Here is a 23,069-nt window from a genome sequence, read left to right on the forward strand (position 1 = left end):
GGAGATTATTCGCTTCCTTGTGTTGTACAATCTACATGATGTGTTGGTGCTTGGATTGCCATGGCTGCAATCTCATAACCCAGTCCTATACTGGAAAGCAATGTCTGTGTTAAGCTGGGGATGTCAGGGGACTCATGGGGACGTACCTTTGGTTTCCATTTCGTCATCTATTCCCTCTGAGATTCCGGAATTTTTATCTGATTATCGTGACGTTTTTGAGGAGCCTAAACTTGGTTCACTACCTCCGCACAGAGATTGCGATTGTACTATAGATCTGATTCCGGGCAGTAAGTTTCCAAAGGGTCGTTTATTTAATCTATCTGTGCCTGAACATGCTGCTATGCGGGAATATATTAAGGAGTCCTTGGAAAAGGGACATATTCGTCCTTCGTCATCTCCCTTAGGAGCCGGTTTTTTCTTTGTATCTAAAAAAGATGGCTCTTTGAGGCCGTGTATTGATTATCGGCTTTTGAATAAAATCACGGTTAAATATCAGTATCCTTTGCCACTGCTTACTGATTTGTTTGCTCGAATAAGGGGGGCCAAGTGGTTCTCTAAGATTGATCTTCGTGGGGCGTATAATTTAGTGCGAATTAAGCAGGGGGATGAGTGGAAAACCGCATTTAATACGCCTGAGGGCCATTTTGAGTATTTAGTAATGCCTTTTGGTCTTTCAAATGCCCCTTCAGTCTTTCAGTCTTTTATGCATGACATTTTCCGTGAATATTTGGATAAATTTATGATTGTGTATCTGGATGATATTTTGATTTTTTCGGATGACTGGGACTCTCATGTCCAACAGGTCAGGAGGGTTTTTCAGGTTTTGCGCTCTAATTCCTTGTGTGTAAAGGGTTCTAAGTGTGTTTTTGGGGTTCAAAAGATTTCGTTTTTGGGGTACATTTTTTCCCCCTCTTCCATTGAGATGGACCCTGTCAAGGTTCAGGCTATTTGTGATTGGACGCAACCCTCTTCTCTTAAGAGCCTTCAGAAGTTTTTGGGCTTTGCTAATTTTTATCGTCGATTTATAACTGGTTTTTGTGATGTTGCTAAGCCGATGACTGATTTGACTAAGAAGGGTGCTGATGTTGCTGATTGGTCCCCTGCTGCTGTGGAGGCCTTTCGGGAGCTTAAGCGCCGCTTTTCTTCCGCCCCTGTATTGCGTCAGCCTGATGTTACTCTTCCTTTTCAGGTTGAGGTCGACGCTTCAGAAATTGGAGCTGGGGCGGTTTTGTCGCAGAAAAGTTCCGACTGCTCCGTGATGAGACCTTGCGCGTTCTTTTCTCGTAAATTTTCACCCGCTGAGCGAAATTATGATATTGGTAATCGGGAGCTCTTGGCTATGAAGTGGGCTTTTGAGGAGTGGCGTCATTGGCTTGAGGGGGCTAGACATCAGGTGGTGGTATTGACCGACCACAAGAATTTGATTTATCTTGAGTCTGCCAGGCGCCTGAATCCTAGACAGGCGCGCTGGTCGTTATTTTTCTCTCGGTTTAATTTTGTGGTTTCTTACCTACCGGGTTCTAAAAATGTGAAGGCGGATGCCCTTTCTAGGAGTTTTGAGCCTGATTCCCCTGGTAATTCTGAACCTACAGGTATCCTTAAGGATGGGGTGATATTATCTGCTGTTTCCCCAGACTTGCGACGGGTCTTGCAGGAGTTTCAGGCGGATAGACCTGATCGTTGCCCGCCTGGTAGACTGTTTGTTCCGGATGATTGGACCAGTAGAGTCATCTCGGAGGTCCATTCTTCTGCGTTAGCTGGTCATCCTGGAATCTTTGGTACCAGGGATTTGGTGGCTAGGTCCTTCTGGTGGCCTTCCCTGTCGCGAGATGTGCGAGGTTTTGTGCAGTCTTGTTATGTTTGTGCTCGGGCCAAGCCTTGTTGTTCTCGGGCTAGTGGATTGTTGTTATCTTTGCCTATTCCGAAGAGGCCTTGGACTCACATCTCCATGGATTTTATTTCTGATCTCCCTGTTTCTCAGAAGATGTCTGTCATCTGGGTGGTGTGTGACCGTTTCTCTAAGATGGTCCATTTGGTCCCCTTGCCTAAATTGCCTTCCTCATCCGAGCTGGTTCCTCTGTTTTTTTCAAAATGTGGTTCGCTTGCATGGTATTCCGGAGAATATCATTTCTGACAGGGGAACTCAATTCGTGTCTAGATTTTGGCGAGCATTCTGTGCTAGGATGGGCATTGATTTGTCTTTTTCGTCTGCTTTCCATCCTCAGACTAATGGCCAGACCGAGCGAACTAATCAGACCTTGGAGACTTATTTGAGGTGTTTTGTGTCTGCGGATCAGGATGATTGGGTTGCCTTTTTGCCCTTGGCGGAGTTTGCCCTCAATAATCGGGCTAGTTCTGCCACCTTGGTTTCTCCTTTCTTCTGTAATTCGGGGTTTCATCCTCGTTTCTCTTCCGGTCAGGTGGAGTCTTCGGATTGTCCTGGAGTGGATGCTGTGGTGGAGAGGTTGCATCAGATTTGGGGGCATGTGGTGGACAATTTGAAGTTGTCCCAGGAGAAGACTCAGCAGTTTGCCAACCGCCGTCGTCGTGTTGGTCCTCGTCTTTGTGTTGGGGACTTGGTGTGGTTGTCTTCTCGTTTTGTCCCTATGAAGGTTTCTTCTCCTAAGTTTAAGCCTCGGTTCATCGGCCCGTACAAGATATTGGAGATTCTTAACCCTGTGTCCTTTCGTTTGGACCTCCCTGCATCTTTTTCTATTCATAATGTCTTCCATCGGTCATTGTTGCGCAGGTATGAGGTACCGGTTGTGCCTTCCGTTGAGCCTCCTGCTCCGGTGTTGGTTGAGGGTGAGTTGGAGTACGTTGTCGAGAAGATCTTGGACTCCCGTGTTTCCAGACGGAGACTTCAGTATCTGGTCAAGTGGAAGGGCTACGGTCAGGAGGATAATTCTTGGGTGACAGCCTCTGATGTTCATGCCTCCGATTTGGTCCGTGCCTTTCATAGGGCTCATCCTGATCGCCCTGGTGGTTCTGGTGAGGGTTCGGTGCCCCCTCCTTGAGGGGGGGGTACTGTTGTGAATTGGGTTTCTGGGCTCCCCCGGTGGTCACTGGTGGTACTGAACTTGTGTGCTTCATCTCCTCTGTTCACCTGTTTCCATCAGGATGTGGGAGTTTTCTATTTAACCTTGCTCCTCAGTCATTTCTATGCCGGCCAACAATGTTACCAGAAGCCTTTCTGTTGCATGTTCCTGCTCCTAGACTACTATCAGATAAGTTGGACTTGTAGTCCTAAGTTTGTTTTGCATTTTTGTTCCAGTTCTCTGTGTTTGAATATTTCTGAGGCTGGAAGCTCTTGTGAGCTGAAATTGCCACTCTAGTGTCATGAGTTGATATTAGAGTCTTAAAGTAATTTCAGGATGGTGTTTTGAAAAGGATTTTCAGCTGACTGTGAAGTTCCCTTTTCTGTCTTCCTACTATCTAGTAAGCGGACCTCAATTTGCTAAACCTATCTTCATACTTCGTATGTCAATTTCCTCTAAAATCACCGACAATATATGTGGGGGCTACTGTCTACCTTTTGGGGAAAATTTCTCTAGAGGTAAGCCAGGTCTGTATTTTCCTCTGCTAGGGTCAGGCAGTCCTCCGGCTGGCGCTGGGCGTCTAGGGATAAAACGTAGGCACGCTACCCGGCCACTGTTAGTTGTGCGGTAGGTTTAGCTCACAGTCAGCTCGAGTTCCCATCTTCCAAGAGCTAGTCCTTTTGTATGCTTTACTACGGTCTCTTGCCATTGAGAACCATGACACTGTAGTCAGCAATGTTGGGGATTATGAGCTAATTATTACTGGGGGAGTATATATCCTAACATCACTACAAGGCTTCTATGTATATGGTTGTTACATAACGGGGTGTTGTGCATATGGATGTGATATTATGAGGTGTTATACACAGTTGTTACGTTATGGGCCGCTGTCATACGCAGGTGTTACGTTGCTCTGTTGCACACTCGGTTGCTACGTTGCTCTGTGTGTTGCACACTCTGTTGTTGCGGTGCTCTGTTGCACACTCGGTTGTTGCGGTGCTCTGTTGCACACTCGGTTGCATTGCTCTGTTGCACACTCGGTTGCATTGCTCTGTGTGTTGCACACTGTTGCGGTGCTCTGTTGCACACTCGGTTGTTGCGTTGCTCTGTTGCACACTCTGTTGTTACGTTGCTCTGTTGCACACTCGGTTGTTATGTTGCTCTGTTGCACACTCGGTTGTTGCTGTGTTGCACACTCGGTTGATGCTGTGTTGCACACTCGGTTGTTGTGTTGCTCTGTTGCACACTCGGTTGTTGCGTTTCTCTGTTGCACACTCGGTTGTTGCGTTGCTCTGTGTGTTGCACACTCGGTTGTTGCGTTGCTCTGTTGCACACTCGGTTGTTACGTTACTCTGTTGCACTCGGTTGTTACGTTGCTCTGCTGCACACTCGGTTGTTACGATGCTCTGTGTTGCACACTCGGTTGTTGCGGTGCTCTGTTGCACACTCGGTTGTTGCGTTGCTCTGTTGCACACTCGGTTGTTGCGTTGCTCTGTGTGTTGCACACTCGGTTGTTACGTTGCTGTATGTGTTGCACACTCGATTGTTACGCTGCTGTGTGTTGCACACTCGGTTGTTACGTTGCTGTGTTGCACACTCGGTTGTTGCATTGCTCTGTGTGTTGCACACTCGGTTGTTACGTTGCTGTGTGTTGCACACTCGGTTGTTACGTTGCTCTGTGTTGCACACTCGGTTGTTACGTTGCTGTGTGTTGCACACTCGGTTGTTACGTTGCTCTGTGTGTTGCACACTCGGTTGTTACGTTGCTGTGTGTTGCACACTCGGTTGTTGTGTTGCTCTGTGTTGCACACTCGGTTGTTACGTTGCTCTGTGTGTTGCACACTCGGTTGTTGCGTTGCTCTGTGTTGCACACTCGGTTGTTGCGTTGCTCTGTGTGTTGCACACTCGGTTGTTACGTTGCTCTGTGTGTTGCACACTCGGTTGTTACGTTGCTCTGTGTGTTGCACACTCGGTTGTTGCGTTGCTCTGTGTGTTGCACACTCGGTTGTTACGTTGCTCTGTGTGTTGCACACTCGGTTGTTGCGTTGCTCTGTGTGTTGCACATTCGGTTGTTACGTTGCTCTGTGTGTTGCACACTCGGTTGTTGTGTTGCTCTGTGTGTTGCACACTCGGTTGTTGCGTTGCTCTGTGTGTTGCACATTCGGTTGTTGTGTTGCTCTGTGTGTTGCACACTCGGTTGTTGCGTTGCTCTATGTATTGCACATTCGGTTGTTGTGTTGCTCTGTGTGTTGCACACTCGGTTGTTACGTTGCTCTGTGTGTTGCACACTCGGTTGTTGCGTTGCTCTGTGTGTTGCACACTCGGTTGTTACGTTGCTGTGTGTTGCACACTCGGTTGTTACGTTGCTCTGTGTGTTGCACACTCGGTTGTTACGTTGCTCTGTGTGTTGCACACTCGGTTGTTGCGTTGCTCTGTGTGTTGCACATTCGGTTGTTACGTTGCGCTGTGTGTTGCACACTCGGTTGTTGTGTTGCTCTGTGTGTTGCACACTCGGTTGTTGTGTTGCTCTGTGTGTTGCACACTCGGTTGTTGCGTTGCTCTGTGTGTTGCACATTCGGTTGTTGTGTTGCTCTGTGTGTTGCACACTCGGTTGTTGCGGTGCTCTGTGTGTTGCACACTCGGTTGTTACGTTGCTCTGTGTGTTGCACACTCGGTTGCTGCTGATTTTTTTTGTAGTTTTCTGATGGAAGTTTTGGAGGCGGGGTTTGTTCTCCTTTTGGCCAGTGGCATGCAGGCCCCGCCCCAGTGTCAGGCCCAGCCCCGCCCCTTTCCCCCTCTCTCGCTCTCGGGCAGGACGGAGCTCAGTAGAGCGGATCACAATAGACGCGGCGGATCCCGGAGCCATGAAAGCGGCGCTAGACATCAAGCCCACCCTGACCATCATCAAGACCGAGAAGCCGGAGTATGAGGCGTACTCCTGTGCCGGTGAGTGTGCGCCGGAGGAGGGGAGGGGCCCGAGCAGAGGACCCCAGAGGAGTGCGAGCACCGGGCAGCATTAACCCGTCACTGCCCCGACAGAGCCACCACCGGGCATCATTAACCTAGAACTGCCCCGACCGAGCCACCACCGGTCATCCATAACCCATCACTGCCCCGACAGAGCCACCACCGGGCACCAATAACCCATCACTGCCCCGAGAGTGCCACCACCGGGCACCCATAACCCATCACTGCCCCGAGAGTGCCACCACCGGGCATCTATAACCCATCACTGCTCCGAGAGTGCCACCACCGGGCACCCATAACCCATCACTGCCCCGAGAATTCCACCACCAGGCACCCATAACCCATCACTGCCCCGAGAGTGCCACCACCGGGCACCCATAACCCATCAATGCCCCAAGAGTGCCACCACCGGGCATCCATAACCCATCCCTGCCCCGAGAGTGCCACCACTGGGCACCCATAACCCATCACTGCCCCGAGAGTGCCACCACCGGGCACCCATAACCCATCACTGCCCCGAGAGTGCCACCACCGGGCACCCATAACCCATCACTGCCCCAAGAGTGCCACCACCGGGCACCCATAACCCATCACTGCCCCGAGAGTGCCACCACCGGGCATCCATAACCCATCCCTGCCCCGAGAGTGCCACCACCGGGCACCCATAACCCATCCCTGCCCCGAGAGTGCCACCACCGGGCACCCATAACCCATCACTGCCCCGAGAGTGCCACCACCGGGCACCCATAACCCATCACTGCCCCGAGAGTGCCACCACCGGGCATCCATAACCCATCACTGCCCCGAGAGTGCCACCACCGGGCATCCATAACCCATCACTGCTCCGAGAGTGCCACCATCGGGCACCAATAACCCATCACTGCCCCGAGAATTCCACCACCGGGCACCCATAACCCATCACTGCCCCGAGAGTGCCACCACCTGGCACCCATAACCCATCACTGCCCCGAGAGTGCCACCACCGGGCACCCATAACCCATCACTGCCCCGAGAGTGCCACCACCGGGCACCCATCACTGCCCCGAGAGTGCCACCACCGAGCACCAATAACCCCTCACTGCCCCGAGAGTGCCACCACCGGACACCCATAACCCATCACTGCCCCAAGAGTGCCACCACCGGACACCCATAACCCATCACTGCCCCAAGAGTGCCACCACCGGACACCCATAACTGCCCCAAGAGTGCCACCACCGGACACCCATAACCCATCACTGCCCCGAGAGTGCCACCACCAGGCATCCATAACCCGTCACTGCCCCGAGAGTGCCACCACCGGACACCCATAACCCGTCACTGCCCCGAGAGTGCCACCACCAGGCACCCATAACCCGTCACTGCCCTGAGAGTGCCACCACAAGGCATCCATAACCCGTCACTGCCCCGAAAGTGCCACCACCGGACACCCATAACCCATCACTGCCCCGAGAGTGCCACCACCAGGCACCCATAACCCATCACTGCCCCGAGAGTGCCACCACCAGGCACCCATAACCCATCACTGCCCCGAGAGTGCCACCACCGGGCACCCATAACCCATCACTGCCCCAAGAGTGCCACCACCGGGCATCCATAACCCATCACTGCCCCGAGAGTGCCACCACCAGGCACCCATAACCCGTCACTGCCCTGACATTCTCTTTTGGATGGCTGATGGAGATGAACCTTTTATCTCTTGAGCTCCCCGTTACTCTCTTTTGGGGCGACCTGCTATTTCATGGGTAGCACACCCCTCACCCCAGTGTCGGTCATTGAGGAGTTACAAGTAATTGGATGAAATTAATGTGGTTCATCTGCTGTGACCTGGGGGGACCCGGGGTCCTGATCTCAGGTTGCACTTAAAGAGATTACAGTAATCTGATTAGTTCTGTGATCTGCTGATTGTTACCAGTCCTGGAAACCCTGGACTCATTGCTGGGCGTAGAATACAGCTGCTGTAGCACCTCTTAGATGTTGGACACTGAAGGCTTAGCTATTGTCCTGATGCTTTAGCTTTGCAGTTGTTCATCTTGTAATGAGGGCGCTGTACTGATATATAAAAATGTAATTAATCTGGCACTGACCATCTTATGACGTTTCGGGACACCTCCCTACAGTCCATTTACCTCTAGCATTGGTCACATATGTCTGAAGAAGGTCTGTGTGAAAGACCGAAACGTCACTAGATTCTGGGACCTTAATAAACTTCTACACGTGCAACAAACTGAGCGCCAGATGAATGTGATCTCTATATATTAGGAGCGGTCTCCTTCTCTGTGGAGTGACGCGTATCTCACCCTTATATTGTATTGATACATATATATAGAGAGAGGTAATGTGTATATTTATATGTATATTCTCATCTTATCTGTGCGTGTTGTGGCCCGAACTGTCGCCTCGTCCTGCTGTCTCTGGATGATGGGAGTACAGCTGGTATCTGCAGCCTTTTCTATAGGGGTCGGTAGATTACGGGGTCGCATTATTTGTATTTTCGGTCCTGGTCGTTTCTCTGATTTTCACTGTTGTTACTTTGTGTCAGCTTCTCGACATTATTTGTTTTTCATCTTTTTTTCAGATGGGGGGGGCTGGGGAGGTGTACACAGCACAGGGTCAGGGCCTTGCAGGCTGCCCCCCTGGGCCAGATAAGAGGCTGATGACAGGGCTCAGGGCTTCTCTTTGTCCTCATTACAAGTCTAGATAAGGACCCCTCCCCCATATTGTAGGCCCTGGACATCTCTGCCCATCTGATGAGGGTTGTGGTGTTCATTACTTCTCACTGCACATTGACCAGATGATGGCGGCTTATTCTTATTTCTTGTATGGTCATGAGGAAGGAAATGCAAACTCACCTTTCGCTGCCAATGTGAGGCGTGAGCTGGGGCCAGATGGGACTATTCCCTGATGCAGCAATAAGGATCATGTAGAGATTCTCCCATCTTGCAGCAGTAGTGGGGGTGATGAAGGGATTGATATTTTCGGGGTCTTAGAAGTCCTCGTTTATTCTGGCTTCTGATAATGTAATTAGGTATATCAGCCCCCTCCCCTGTGCTGATCTGTCTGTTGCCTGGAGCTGCTGATGATTGGGACATGGGAAGATTTCTGCTCTGGAATCTCGGAATCTGATGACGTCCTCATTATCTTCCCATCAGTACAATGATTGCTCAACTATCTCCCAACTTCACAGGGGGTTAGAACAGAGATCGCTGCACACGTGCTGTATATGGGCTCATATCGCTGCAGACGTGCTGTATACAGGCTCATATCGCTGCAGACGTGCTGTATACGGGCTCATATCGCTGCAGACGTGCTGTATACGGGCTCATATCGCTGCAGACGTGCTGTATACGGGCTCATATAATAATAATAATAATAATCTTTATTTTTATATAGCGCTAACATATTACGCAGCGCTTTTACAGTTTGTACACATTATCATCGCTGTCCCCGATGGGGCTCACAATCTAATTTCCCTATCAGTATGTCTTTGGAATGTGGGAGGAAACCGGAGTGCCCGGAGGAAACCCACGCAAACACGGAGAGAACATACAAACTCTTTGCAGATGTTGTCCAAGGTGGGATTAGAACCCAGGACTCCAGCGCTGCAAGGCTGCTGTGCTAACCACTGGGCCACCGTGCTGCTCATATCGCTGCAGACGTGCTGTATACGGGCTCATATCGCTGCAGACGTGCTGTATACGGGCTCATATCGCTGCAGACGTGCTGTATACGGGCTCAAATCGCTGCAGACGTGCTGTATGCAGGCTCATCACTGCAGACGTGCTGTATACTGCGCTCATATCGCTGCACACGTGCTGTATACATGCTCATATCGCTGCAGACGTGCTGTATACAGGCTCATCACTGCAGACTTGCTGTATACGGGCTCATATCGCTGCAGACGTGCTGTATACGGGCTCATATCGATGCAGACGTGCTGTATACAGGCTCATCATTGCAGACGTGCTATATACGGGCTCATATCGCTGCACACGTGCTGTATACGGGCTCATATCGCTGCACACGTGCTGTATACGGGCTCATATCGCTGCACACGTGCTGTATACGGGCTCATATCGCTGCACACGTGCTGTATACGGGCTCATATCGTTGCATACGTGCTGTATACGGGCTCATATCGCTGCAGACGTGCTGTATACGGGCTCATATCGCTGCACACGTGCTGTATACGGGCTCATATCTCTGCACACGTGCTGCATGTGGACTGACCTCGCCGTACTCGGGTTCACATGGCTACACACACGCTGTATACGGGTTCACGCTGCTGCTCACATGGCTGTACACAGACTCACGCCGTTGCTCGCTTGCTCGCTGTACGCAGGCTCACACTTGTGATATCTATCGTTTCGTTTTGGATTTGTTTCTCGGCCGTTTTAGTATTTTATTAGCGCCCCAAATATGCGACCAGAGGGCGCTTATAGTTCTGTAGTAACTGGTGTAGACCCGGCCTAATATTCCCACATGACCACTGGAGATATATGCACAGGCTTCCTTTTGGGTGCTATAGTGACCCCCATCTTGTGCTCTCACCCCACACAATATCACAGAATGCCCCTGGACCTTTCTCCCTGTGGGCAGCCGTCTACATGGAATGGAATTAGTTTTCTGCACATGAAGTATTAGTGACCGCAGTATTTGCCCCCTCCTTAGAAGACTCCATGATCTGGGCGCCACCTTGTAGTAATTTGCAGGATTCCCCTAAGTGACTTTTGTAGGTGACATGACTAAGGCTTGATGCAGGAGGGGGCTTTATCCCTGTGCTTCTGTCTCTTCCCAGAAATCTGCTTCATCTTTTACTCAGTGCAGTAAAGTGCACTCAGCCATCATGAAGGGCTCCGTCTCCGTGTGGGTGTGTAATTAGGGTTATTGGGCTGAGACTCTGAGTCCCCTCTCTGCGTGCAGTGTGGTCAGGGTGAGGGAGCCAGGCCGCCCCTGCAGCGGTGTCACACCTAGTCTCAGAGCTGCTGTGTCTGTTATTCCTGACAAGGACAGATGTCCTGTGCAGCATCATCACTGGCACTCTCTCTGGCACCCTCCCCTCTCCATCTCGTGTCCCCCCCCCCCCCCCCCCCCCCTATCCGGCACTGTCCCGTCCCCTCCCCTCTCCATCCCCCCTCTTCGGCACTCTCCCCTCTCCATCTCATCCCCCCCTCCGGCAGACTCCTCTCTCAAGCGCTTTCCCCTCTCCATCACGTCCCCTATCCATCTCGTCCCCCCCCTCTTTGGCACTCTCCATCCCCCTGCTCCCCTCTCTGGCAACCTCCCCTCTTCTCCATCCCCCCCTCCGGCACACTCCCCTCTCCATGGCCCCCCTACGCGGCACTCTCCCGGCACTCCCATCACCATCATCTGAGAAGTGGAGGTCACAAGGATTCTACCACACAAATAGAAACTAATTTAAAAAAAAAGTGCTGTCGACCCCTTGCTGTTATGTATAATATATTCTATTTCCAAAAATTGGGGAGAAGAGCATTGATACCGTCACTCGGGGTCTCCAGGATAAAAGATTGGAAGTCTCCATTATTAGCTGTGTATTAAAAGCATTGGAAACATTTTGTTACAATGTAAAATCCTGGGTGATCTGTGTCCCAAAGGTCAATGCAGTTTCAGTTGTTATTAAAGGGGATGTTGAAGGTTGAACAAACATGGCTGCTTAGTGCTGTAACCAGGACCCCCTCAGGTTGTGTGCGGTACTGCAGCTCAGGCCTAGTCACAGCTGTGGAGCAGATGGTTATTTGCACTCTGGTCGTCTTCATACCCAATTTGATCGAATGTGATTTATTCCTCATGGTACCTGAAGTTATGTAGATTTGTTAGAGTGAAGCTTGCTGGTGTTTTGTTTTCTTGGGGGGTGTTTGCCTCTTCTGAGCCCATATGGTCTGGTGGTCATCTGTACGTATGTTTTATCTGTCTCAGACACAGAAGTGTTGAGAGGTGCTGCCTGCCCCTGCGGCACTTTCTGGATATTCGTTATGGCAGACGTGTGCCCTGAAATTAGGGCCATCCTCTACGTATTCGCTGACGTATCTCGCACCTCACCCTTCATCCTCTACGACCAATGCTGGGTAGCCAGAGACACCGGCACGCACGCTCGCCGAGAAGGGACGGGACGCCGGCACGCACGCTCGCCAAGAAGGGACGGGACGCCGGCACGCACGCTCGCCGAGAAGGGACGGGACGCCGGCACGCACGCTCGCCGAGAAGGGACGGGACGCCGGCAAGCACGCGCCGAGAAGGGACGGGACGCCGGCACAAACGCGCACAGAGAAGGGATGGGACGCCAGCACGCACGCGCGCCGAGAAGGGACGCGACGCCGGCACACGCGCGGAGAAGGGACGGGACGCCGGCTCAGGCTCTCACCCTGCCAGTCTAGTGCTGAGGGGAGATGCTACATGGCCGTCATCCACCTGTGACCTCAGCTCTGACCTCTCTGGCCCATTGGTCTCATGTCACACTCACGTCCTAGCATTTCTCTATGGAGGAAGGAATCCTGGACTCCTCAGTTCACTGCATTGTTCATGGTTCTGGGTTTAGTACTTTCGCCTTTACCAAGGACCTAACATATGATGTTGCCCTTACCTGAGGACTTTCTGATCTGCTGAGCCCCCAACGTTCACAGCCCCTCACACATAGGACATGCGGATCCCGCTGATGGGATATGGAGATAATGGCATCCTGACATATCGTGAGTGTGAAGTGAGACATTCATCCCCTATCTGGGGGTGAGATTTCCCCGGATTCCCTGAGGGAGCAGCACAAGGAGACTGTGAGAAGAAATTCCTGTAAGGGGGCCGCTCTTATAACTGAAATGACTTCCATATGAAAGGGGGCACTATGGGGGTGTGAGAAATTTGTCCTTGGGAGTGGAATCAGTGGGTGCTGCAATCTGCCTCATCTGAAGCCTCCTGTGAGAGGGAAACAGGACCCTTTAACCCTTTCTCAGCTGCAGAACATCCTTCCAATCTGGTTCCCACATTATCGAGTGTAGATGGCATGTGCTGAGCCTGAGGACTGCCGGCTGGGAGGAGGTTAAGTGTGGGAATATTTGGGAAGTACAGTCAATCTGGCTTGAGAAGTCGGGCAGTGACTGAGCTCCCATGCACGTGGTGACGACAAGCTGGTGGTCTCACATTACAGTAGAATGACTCAATCCTAGGCGGTGGCGAGGGCGGACCAGTGGCGCTTACAATGTGCAGGCCCTGGATGTACAGGCTGCAAATGACAAATGCCAAGAGGCAGGCTTGGGGCCTGAACCGTTATTGAAAAAATGTTATTATCATTCTCCTATATCCTCCCAGCATCGTTACTCAGGGCCTCCTACCAAAGAGAAGATGTGGTCAAAGCCGGAGAAACACAAAGACGCCGCTGCCCCTGTTGGCGCCGAGACTTCAGGGTGCATTTCTGGAGATTATACATAGTGGGGAAAAGATGACACTGCCAATTTTACAAGTTTTCCCCCCCTACAAAGAATGGAGAGGTCTGTAATTGTTATCGTAGGCACACTTCACCTGTGAGAGACAATCTAACAGTAAAATCCAGATAATCACATTGTAGGATTGTTACATAATTAGTGTTTTATTACATGGAATACTTGATCACCGACCAACCAGCGAGAATTCTGCTCTCCCAGACCTGTTAGCTTTTCTTTAAGAAGCCTCCTACTCTGCACTCATTACCTGGATTAATTGCTTCTGTGTGAACTCGTTACCTGTATAAAGGACACCTGTCCTCACACTCCAACCTCTCCACCATGGCCAAGGCCAAAGATCTGTCTAAGGACACCAGGGACATAATTATAGACCTGCACAAGGCTGGGATGGGCTACAGGACAATAGACAAACAGCTTGGCACAATTAGAAAATAGAAGAAACACACGATTACCGTCAATCTTCCTCAGTCTGGGGCTCCATGCAAGATCTCACCTCGCGGGGTAAGGATAATTATGGGAAAGGTCAGGACTCAGCCCAGAACTACACAAGAGGACCTGGTCAATGACCTGAAACAGCTGGGACCACAGTATCAAACATTACCATTAGTAACACACTACACCTTCATGGATTAAAATGGGAGGTCATGTGGTAAGATGAGACCAAAATAGAAATTTTTTGTATCATCTCTAGAGTTGAGCGAATTTGCTCCGGTTCCCTCTTATCCGGCAAGCTATAGCACTTAGTGAATAAGCTGCAGCGGGAACCCGGCTTCCTGGATCGTGCCGGCTGATCGGCAAGCAGCTTCCGCAGATGTCGCATATGTGTCGCGGTTGTGTCACAGCACATGCATGGAGAGCCTGATTGTTGGGCATCTGCGGTGCCGATCTGCTGATCAGCCGGTGTGATCCAGGAAGCCACAGCAGCTTATTCGGTAAGCGCTATAGGTTGCCGAATAAGAGGGAACCTGAGCAAATTCGCTCATTTCTAATCTCCACTCGCCATGTTTGGAGGAAGAAGGATGAATACAGCCCCAAAACACCATCCCAACAGTGAAGCATGGTGGACAGGACGAGTGCATCATATTGAAGGTAGGATGAATGGGGTCATGTATTGTGAGATTTTGGCCAACAACCTCATTCCCTCAGTAAAAGGATTGATTAGCCAGGGAAGCTAAGGAATGGCTCTGTAAGAAGCATTTCATGGTCCTGGAGTGTCCTAGCCAGTCTCCAGACTTGAGCCCAATCTAAAATCTTTGGAGGGAGCTGAAACTCATAGTTGCCCAGCGACAAACCTGAAACCTGGAAGATCTGGAGAAGATCAGTATGGAGGAGGGGGCCAAAATCCCTGCTGCAGTGTCTGCAAACCTGGTCAGGAACCACAGGAAACGGATGACCTCTGTAATTACAAACAAAGAGTTCTTGACTAAATATTAAGGTCTGTTTTTCTATTGTATCAAATACTTATTTCATGCAATACAATGCAAATTAATGATGTAACAATCCTACAAGGTGATTTTTTTTTTAGATTCTGTCTCACTGGTGAAGTGTACCTACGCTAAATATTACAGACCTCTCCATTCTGTGTAGGGGGAAAACTTGCAAAATCGGCAGTTTATCGAATACTTATTTTCCCCACTGTAGGATTTGCTACTTCCAGGAGACGGAAGTCTCTTACTACAGGGCGTCATGTGTATGAGGGCGACTTGTCATGGCACAACCCTCACATCTCGGCCTCGTTCACACGCTCAGTATGTGGTCAGTATATTACATCAGTGTTTGTAGCCAGGAGCGGTGATAATACAGAAGTGGTGACGGGTTTCTGTTAGACTTTTCCTCTGAGTGTTCTGCTCCTGGTTTTGGCTTATAAAATGGCCGATGTAAAATGCCGACATATACTGAAGATGTGACCGTGGCCTTGCCTGGATGGTGAATATAGCAGTGATGCCGTCAGATTGTGTTCGGTGTTAGTGGCGTAGATCGGAGCAATGGCAGCACTTGTACATTGTGCTTGTATTTAGCCTAATGGGGTCCAGCTGCAGTGGAGGGGTATGTGACTGTGCCCAGCTGAGATTAGGCCAGGCGTCCACGTGTGCCGGCTGCACCAGGGTCTCCTCTATTGTGTTATCTCAAGTGCTTCCCTTTATACAGCATTCATTGGTGTGGACCCCGGTGATAATCCCCCATAATAGCTACTAATCCCATGTGAGCCTTGTGAGGGGAGCCCACCAGCAGAGCCTGGCCGGGAATATGATCCGGGGGCTCGTCACAGTGTGGTGTAAAGTACATAGAAAAATGATGTACAGTGATGACCCTTGTAGCGGGGTGCACTCTCTGGCGCCACTAATGTGATCCTGATACCGGAGGATTTCAGCTCCTCGGCAGCAGTGTCAGAAGCTCTGGAGTGCAGTGCATTATTGGTACTGACACAGGTGCAGAGCTTGCTACAGTGTGTCAGCGCTTTCTCTTATGTAGCAGTTGTACATTTACTCTTTTAGTCACTGATCGCAGGCAGAGAACATGAACCTGCTGAAAAACTGAAATAAAAAATCCAGTAGAAAGTTGCAGAACTTTTCATTATATAGATCTGGAAAGTCCCCGTCATGGAGAAAGGTGATTTACATGTAATGCAGCAATGTCTGCCAGGAGCTGTGTACCTGTGCCCGGGGCATAAGATTTATACCTGTATGCTCAGATCTAAGTGCCCTGCCTCTGCTGGGATGATGGGGGGAGTAGTAACTTCATAGGGTGAATTCTTACGTGTCCATTAGGCTATAGTTTATCTCGGCAGCGGCCACCAGTGTTGGTCACTACGGTCAGGGAAGGCTCGGGCTCTCCACAACCATTCAGATTAGACATAGGAAGATGAATGGATTTATGATCGATTTCCCAAAAATCGATCATAAATGTGGAATGGGAATGTGTCACCTGGGTGAAGCCCTAACTCCTGCGTGCCCACCGGCCCCATGTGCCCTACATCTCCTATAGGTTTATGGGGGGGCAGCCACTTCTGTCTCAGACTTTTAGCATCATCTCCGGGGTCCTTGAGCCCAGTCCACTTCAGTCTGAGGGTTCATTAAGGACGGGAACATTCCTGGATCAGCTCTGGGGCCACATTCATGACAACATGCTGCCCCTGGAGGCTTCAAAGACGCTGAGAGCTCAACTCTGAGAGAACAGTGTCCACAGCAGCAGATCCCGGTCCGGTCCTGCCCAAGGCAGTGAGCCTGCAGCGTCTGTGGGGCATTATATGGGGTATCAGCCTTACTCTGAAGCCTAGAGGTGTAAAATGCACCGGTCTTCAGTCTGCCCAGAGCCTTCGAGTGCAGACCACGGAGCAGCACGCCCCTGCTGGAATTTACACCACTTTCTGCCATAGGACCATAGTAGCCACGACCCTCCAACACGGCTCCAGCTATGTTCCAGAAAAGTCACTGCGCTGGTGTTAAGTCACAAAAAAGTTTGCATGTTACATATTACACAAGCGTGATATTTTTGCAACATTTTCCTGCAAATCTCCCTTCCATGTTATCACTCCACTATGGTGACCCCCCCGAGAGCTCTTACTCCGCTCTGTACCCTTTATACATGTACGTCCATATATGAGTGATCACAGCTGCTCACACGTTTAAGGGAACCAGCAAGATTTCTGTTCCCCTAAAAAAACACAGCTCCCCTGTGCTTCTATTAGCTCTGCTTATTGGCTACACACCACCTGGGAGCGGTACGGGCCCCTCGTCCAGCGTGGCACGGTACGGGCCCCTCGTCCAGCGTGGCACGGTACGGGCCCCTCGTCCAGCGTGGCACGGTACGGGCCCCTCGTCCAGCGTGGCACGGTACGGGCCCCTCGTCCAGCGTGGCACGGTACGGGCCCCTCGTCCAGCGTGGCACGGTACGGGCCCCTCGTCCAGCGTGGCACGGTACGGGCCCCTCGTCCAACGTGGGAGCGGTACGGGCCCCTCGTCCGTTATTTGTGTGGCCTACTTGTATCCCAGAGCTATAGCCCGATTTGATCTGCTAATAACAGTGACTGCATAGACCCGGGTCTCCTGTGTGCCGGGAGGTATGGAATAGACGACTTGATGGGTTTTTAGTGGGGGCGAAGGACTGGAAGAGTAATCTGATAAACCCTTCTCTACAGGCATAAGTTGGGACATTTTTTTATTCATTTTTGGGGGCTGGGGTGCAGTGCTACTTAAGGAAGTGACATTTGCAATGATGGGGGTGATTGTCCTTGTGAAGGATTGTGCTGGCACTGCAGGTCTCATGGTGGACTGTAGATTACTTGTCATGGTGTCATCATCAATTTTCTTCACAACTGATTGTTCGAGCAGATAGTTTTTACCTATTGGATTGTAACACAGGACCCAATCAATATTCTGTGTCATGTTTCCCCTCTATTGTGTAGATTAATGCAACCCCCTGAACAAGCAATGATTAACCCTGCAGTGTCTGGACATGGTGGCTCTGTGGTTGGGTGGGTGCATGGCTGTGATTTGGATGCATTGCTACAGATTTGGCAAATCCTTGATTCCTAGAGGTAAATCTGGATTTGTCATGTTTTGGCAGCCGGGAGATATGACGCAATGGACGGTTCTTGGAAGAAGTCTCCGAGGCTGCAATACAATAAAACCTCAGACTAATGCACAGTGCACACGATTAGTGACCGGAGTAGAGCGAGGCGCTTGTTCTTCTGTCCACTCTGCTCTGTAGGAGACAAAATGTTCTTATCTGAGTGTTTTGTGATTAAAAAAAATACTATTAAAGGGCCGGTCCTGTGTCCATAAAGCTCCAGCATGGTGGTCCCGTGTGCCTGAAGCTTGGTATGTGCAGCTTTGTGGCCGCGGGCTGGTCCTGTATATGTGAAACTTTAATCTTGACCATGCACCTATCCTATCCTGTGTATCTGCAGCTTTGTCACTTGTGATGCATTGCTACCGTGGGCCAGTTTTCTGTATGTGCGGCTTCGTCACCTCTGGCCTGTCTTGTGAACTTGATGCATTGCCATTGTGGGCCAGTCTTGGGTATCTGCAGCTTTGTCGCCGCGGGTCCGTCTTGTCGCTGCGGGCCTGCCTTGTGAACTTGATGCATTGCCATTGCGGGCCGGTCTTGGGTATCTGCAGCTTTGACGCCGCGGGCCAGTCTTTTCGCCGCAGGCCCATCTTGCGAACGTGATGCTTTGCCGCCGTGGGCCAGTACTGTGTACATGTAGCTTGATCGCCATGGACCAGTCTATGTACATGATGTTATTATCACTGTATATGAAAACATAGTAAGGAGAGATCCTGAAAATAGGAAACATCTTAAATTCACAGAATATTAAGATATTGCCATAAGTAGAGAACTAATAATTTTGCCTGCACTGCTTCAATGTAACAAACAGGGCAGAGGAAAGTGGTCATGACTATGAAGTGGCGCAGGATGGAGCGTAGATTTGGTCTTTTGTACATCTCTTGGTAAGTCGTGTCTCTCTTCCAGACATGGAGTGTGCGGACGTGCCCCTGCTGACCCCTAGCAGTAAGGAGATGATGTCTCAGGCTCTCCGGGCTACCTTCAGCGGCTTCACAAAGGAGCAGCAACGTCTGGGCATACCCTTCGGTGAGACTCCTGACAAACGATATATGGTATTATAGATGGTGGTGTTCCCCCAGCTTTTGGGGTCTCGCTCCTGGTTCAGAGCTCTATGCAAACATTGCCTCTTCTGTCCCTACACCAGATCCTCGAGAATGGACGGACGCTCATGTCAGGGACTGGGTGTCATGGGCAGTGAATGAGTTCACCTTGAAAGGTGTAGACTTCCATAAGTTTCGCATGAGCGGGGCTGCGCTGTGCGCCCTCGGCAAGGAATGTTTCCTGGAACTGGCACCAGATTTTGTTGGAGACATCTTATGGGAACACTTGGAAATCTTACAAAAAGGTAATGTATCCTGCAATGTGTGCAGCTGCAGTACAAGATGTGGAGGTGCAGGGGGCAGCGCAGAGTGCGTGCAGGATAAAATGTGGAGGTGCAGGATAAAATGTGGAGGTGCAGGGGGCAGCGCCGAGTCTCTGCGGGATAAGATGTGGAGGTGCAGGGAGCAGCGTGGAGTCTGCGTGATAAGATGTGGAGGTGCAGCCTGGCGTTTGTGTATGGGATGTAGAATGTGGCTGCAGAACGCTGTGTACGGGTCAGATAAAGCATAACCGTGCATATGCTCGCTCATGTCATGCTGCGCTGAGCAGAGGTTGCACTTCATTGTATCAGTAATACATTTCTTTCTTTCTATTTATTTTCTTTTTCACCAATTGGTCCAGAAGATTCTAAACTGTATCAAGTGAATGAGCTGACGGCAGCGTACCCCGAGTCCAGATACAGCTCAGAATATTTCATCAGTGAGTATTGCTGGAGTCCATCTGAACTCTGTGGGTTTCTGCACTAGGACTGTCAGATTGGGCTCCATGTATAGTGGGTACGGAAAGTATTCAGACCCCTTTAAATTTTTCACGCTTTTTCTTTGCAGCCATTTGGTAAATTCAATAAAATATTTTTTTTCTCATTAATGTGCACTCTGCACCCCATCTTGACTTTAAAAAAAAAACATGTAGAAATGTTTGAAAATGTATTGAAAATGAAATTCTGAACTATCACATGGCCATACGTCTTCAGCCCCTTTGCTCAGTATTGAGTAGAAGCACCTTTTGAGCTAGTGCAGCCATGAGTCTTCTTGGGAATGATGCAACAAGTTCTTCACCCCTGGATTTGGGGATCCTCGGCCATTCTTCCTTGCAGATCCTCTCCAGTTCCGTCAGGTTGGATGGTGAACGTTGGTGGACGGCCATTTTCAGGTCTCTCCAGAGATGCTCAGTTGGGTTTAGGTCAGGGCTCTGGCTGGGCCGGTCAAGAATGGTCAGAGTAGTTCTGAAGCCGCTGCTTTGTTATTTTAGCTGTGTGCTTAGGGTCATTGTCTTGTTGGAAGGTGAACCTTCAGCCAAGTCCGAGGTCCAGAACACTCTAGAAGAGGTTTTCATCCAGGATATCTCTGTACTTGGCCGCATTCATGTTTCCTTCAATGACAACCAGTTGTCCTGTCCCTGCAGCTGAAAAACACCCCCATAGCATGATGCTGCCACCACCATGTTTCACTGTAGGAATTGTATTGGGCAGGTGATGAGCAGTGCCTGGTTTTCTCCACACATGCCGCTTAGAATTATCACCAAAAAGGTCTATCCTCATCTCATCAGACCAGAGAATCTTATTCTCATATTCTGGGAGTCCTTCATGTGTTTTTTTAGCAAACTCTATGCGGCTTTCATATGTCTTGCACTGAGGAGAGGCTTCCGTCCGGCCACTCTGCCATAAAGGCACAACTGGTGGAGGGCTGCAGTGATAGTTGACTTTGTGGAACTTTCTCTCATCTCCCTACTGCATCTCTGGAGCTCAGCCACAGTGATCTTGGGGTTCTTCTTTACCATTCTCACCAAGGCTCTTCTCCCACGATTTGTCAGTTTGGCTGGATGGCCAGGTCTAGGAAGACTTCCGGTGGTCCCAAACTTCTTCCATTTAAGGATTATGGAGGCTACTGTGCTCTTAGGAACCTTGAGTACTGCAGTAATTTTGTTGTAACCTTGGCCAGATCTGTGCCTTGCTACAATTCTGTCTCTGAGCTCCTTGGCCAGTTCCTTTGACCTCATGATCCTCATTTGGTCTGACATGCACTGGTGAGCTGTGAGCTCTTATATAGACAGGTGTGCGCCTTTCCAAATCAAGTCCTATCAGTTTAATTATACACAGCTGGCCTCCAATGAAGGAGTAGAACCATCTCAAGGAGGATGACAAGGAAATGGACAGCATGTGACTTAAATATGAGTGTCTGAGCAAATGGGCTTTAGACTTATGACCATGTGATATTCCAGTTTTTATTTTTTTATTAAATTTGCAAAAAATTCTACATTTTTTTTTTTTTCAGTCAAGATGGGGCGCAGAGTGTACATTAATGAGAAAAAAATGAACTTTATTGAATTTACCAAAAAAACAAAACCATTGGCTGCAATGAAAAAAAGTGAAAACTGTAAAGGGGTCTGAATACTTTCCGTACCCACTGTATGTGTCATCGTAAAGCGCAGCAGCTCATCCGAATCATAATTTGTGACCAATGTCGCGTTTTGCAGGTTACGGTGTGGAGCATCCGCAGTGTGTCCCGCCATCAGAGTTCTCCGAGCCCAGCTTCATCACTGAGTCCTACCAGACCCTGCACCCCATCAGTTCAGAGGAGCTCTTGTCTCTGAAATATGAGACCGAATACCCCTCTCCACTACTGCGAGACCCCGGACCACCAGACTCGCTCCAAGGAGACTACTTTACTATCAAGCAGGAGGTGGTGTCTCCAGATAACATGTGCGTGGCCCGGATCAGCCGAGGTAAGAGCTTCTGCCAAGACATTGGGGGAGGGGGATATGCAGCCGATCACTGACCGTGACGTAATAAAGACTCATCAAGTGATTCACTAATTCCTAAGTTTAAGAGATCAGCATGCAAAATGGTGATTAGAGGCTTCAGATCATGTGCAGAGCCAGTCAGCCGCAAGGACGACTCCCAGCTAGAACTCTGTAGGAAAGAGTTGTAGATTTATTTCTGTAAAGTAGTGCATCAGAGTGTAGGATAGGAAGAAAGAAGTGATGCAGCAGCTCAGCAAGGAGTCTTCGTTTTGTGTATGCAGCTCCTGTGCAGATCTGCCTGAGGCAGTGACAGTTTCTCCCTAGACCTCTATGGGTCGTGCTGCTGCTGGGTAATGTCTGAGACTGATGCCATCCTCACTCCTCTTTTCGGGCAGGTAAACTCGGGGGGCAGGAGTCATTTGAAAGCATTGAGAGTCACGACAGCTGTGACCGTCTCACCCAGTCCTGGAGCAGTCAGTCGTCGTACAACAGCCTGCAGCGCGTCCCATCGTACGACAGCTTTGACTCGGAGGACTACCAGCCGGCACTGCCCAACCACAAGCCCAAAGGAACATTCAAGGACTATGTGAGAGACCGAGCCGAGCTGAATAAAGACAAACCAGTCATCCCCGCTGCCGCCCTGGCTGGATACACAGGTGAGGCTGTTACCAGGGCTTACATTGTAGAGTGACTGCGGGGCTACACTGCAGGCCGCTCCATCTGCACAGTGGTTACATGCCTGAGGTTGCAGTCTGGTAGTGAGTGGGTGGTGAGGAGCGATCGCCCTCACCGCTGCAGGTTTCTAAATTGGGTCATGATTTCTGTGTCTGATAAGTAAACCTGGAGCTTCATCTCCATCTCAGACAACATCAAACGCTTCTGTAGGGTTTATTTTCCGTTACAAGTCACTTTCACACCTTCTGTGTGACTGATGTGATCGAGGCGCTGAGACCAAGCACAGCGCAGAGGTGTCAGCCGAAAACACGGCGGCAAAAAGTCACAAAGACCAAAAGCTGATAATAGGGATGGACCTGTGCTACGGGGTCTTGTAGGAAAGGGAACTCTTGTAGCAACCAGATCTGTGAACATTGGGGAAAAATATACTGCATCTGCCATGCCATCACCCAGAGGAGTGTGGACAGGCACATAGAGCGCGGTGACGCAGCAGATGGCGGTCTGAAGAGCAGGGCTTGTGATGGAAGGA

General features: G+C 50.2%; 1 protein-coding gene and 1 long non-coding RNA gene across 6 annotated transcripts in view; one reads left to right on the forward strand and one right to left on the reverse strand.

The window, feature by feature from the left end:
* Nucleotides 1–23,069, forward strand: part of ETS1 (ETS proto-oncogene 1, transcription factor) — a 434,342-nt gene that overhangs the window by 400,374 nt on the left and 10,899 nt on the right. The window contains exons 1-6 of one of the 4 annotated variants that reach the window (XM_077249417.1): nucleotides 5,839–5,984; nucleotides 18,929–19,048; nucleotides 19,167–19,367; nucleotides 19,745–19,822; nucleotides 21,599–21,847; nucleotides 22,261–22,521. In XM_077249417.1, coding sequence (XP_077105532.1) covers nucleotides 5,903–5,984; nucleotides 18,929–19,048; nucleotides 19,167–19,367; nucleotides 19,745–19,822; nucleotides 21,599–21,847; nucleotides 22,261–22,521 — 991 coding nt within the window. In that variant the 5' untranslated portion in view covers nucleotides 5,839–5,902. Of the gene's footprint in view, nucleotides 1–5,838; nucleotides 5,985–18,928; nucleotides 19,049–19,166; nucleotides 19,368–19,744; nucleotides 19,823–21,598; nucleotides 21,848–22,260; nucleotides 22,522–23,069 lie in introns of those variants that run through there. The other 3 variants (XM_077249418.1, XM_077249415.1, XM_077249416.1) reach the window with 3 other exon arrangements.
* LOC143764159 (uncharacterized) overlaps nucleotides 1–23,069 on the reverse strand; it is a 97,730-nt gene that overhangs the window by 11,941 nt on the left and 62,720 nt on the right. The window contains exons 2-3 of one of the 2 annotated variants that reach the window (XR_013213073.1): nucleotides 14,753–14,849; nucleotides 13,929–14,020 (exon numbers count right to left, since the gene is read on the reverse strand). This is a non-coding gene — a long non-coding RNA (uncharacterized LOC143764159). Of the gene's footprint in view, nucleotides 1–13,928; nucleotides 14,021–14,745; nucleotides 14,850–23,069 lie in introns of those variants that run through there. The other variant, XR_013213074.1, reaches the window with a different exon arrangement.

This window comes from Ranitomeya variabilis, chromosome 4 (assembly GCF_051348905.1).
Source record: "Ranitomeya variabilis isolate aRanVar5 chromosome 4, aRanVar5.hap1, whole genome shotgun sequence".
NCBI classification, from domain to species: Eukaryota; Metazoa; Chordata; class Amphibia; order Anura; family Dendrobatidae; genus Ranitomeya; species Ranitomeya variabilis.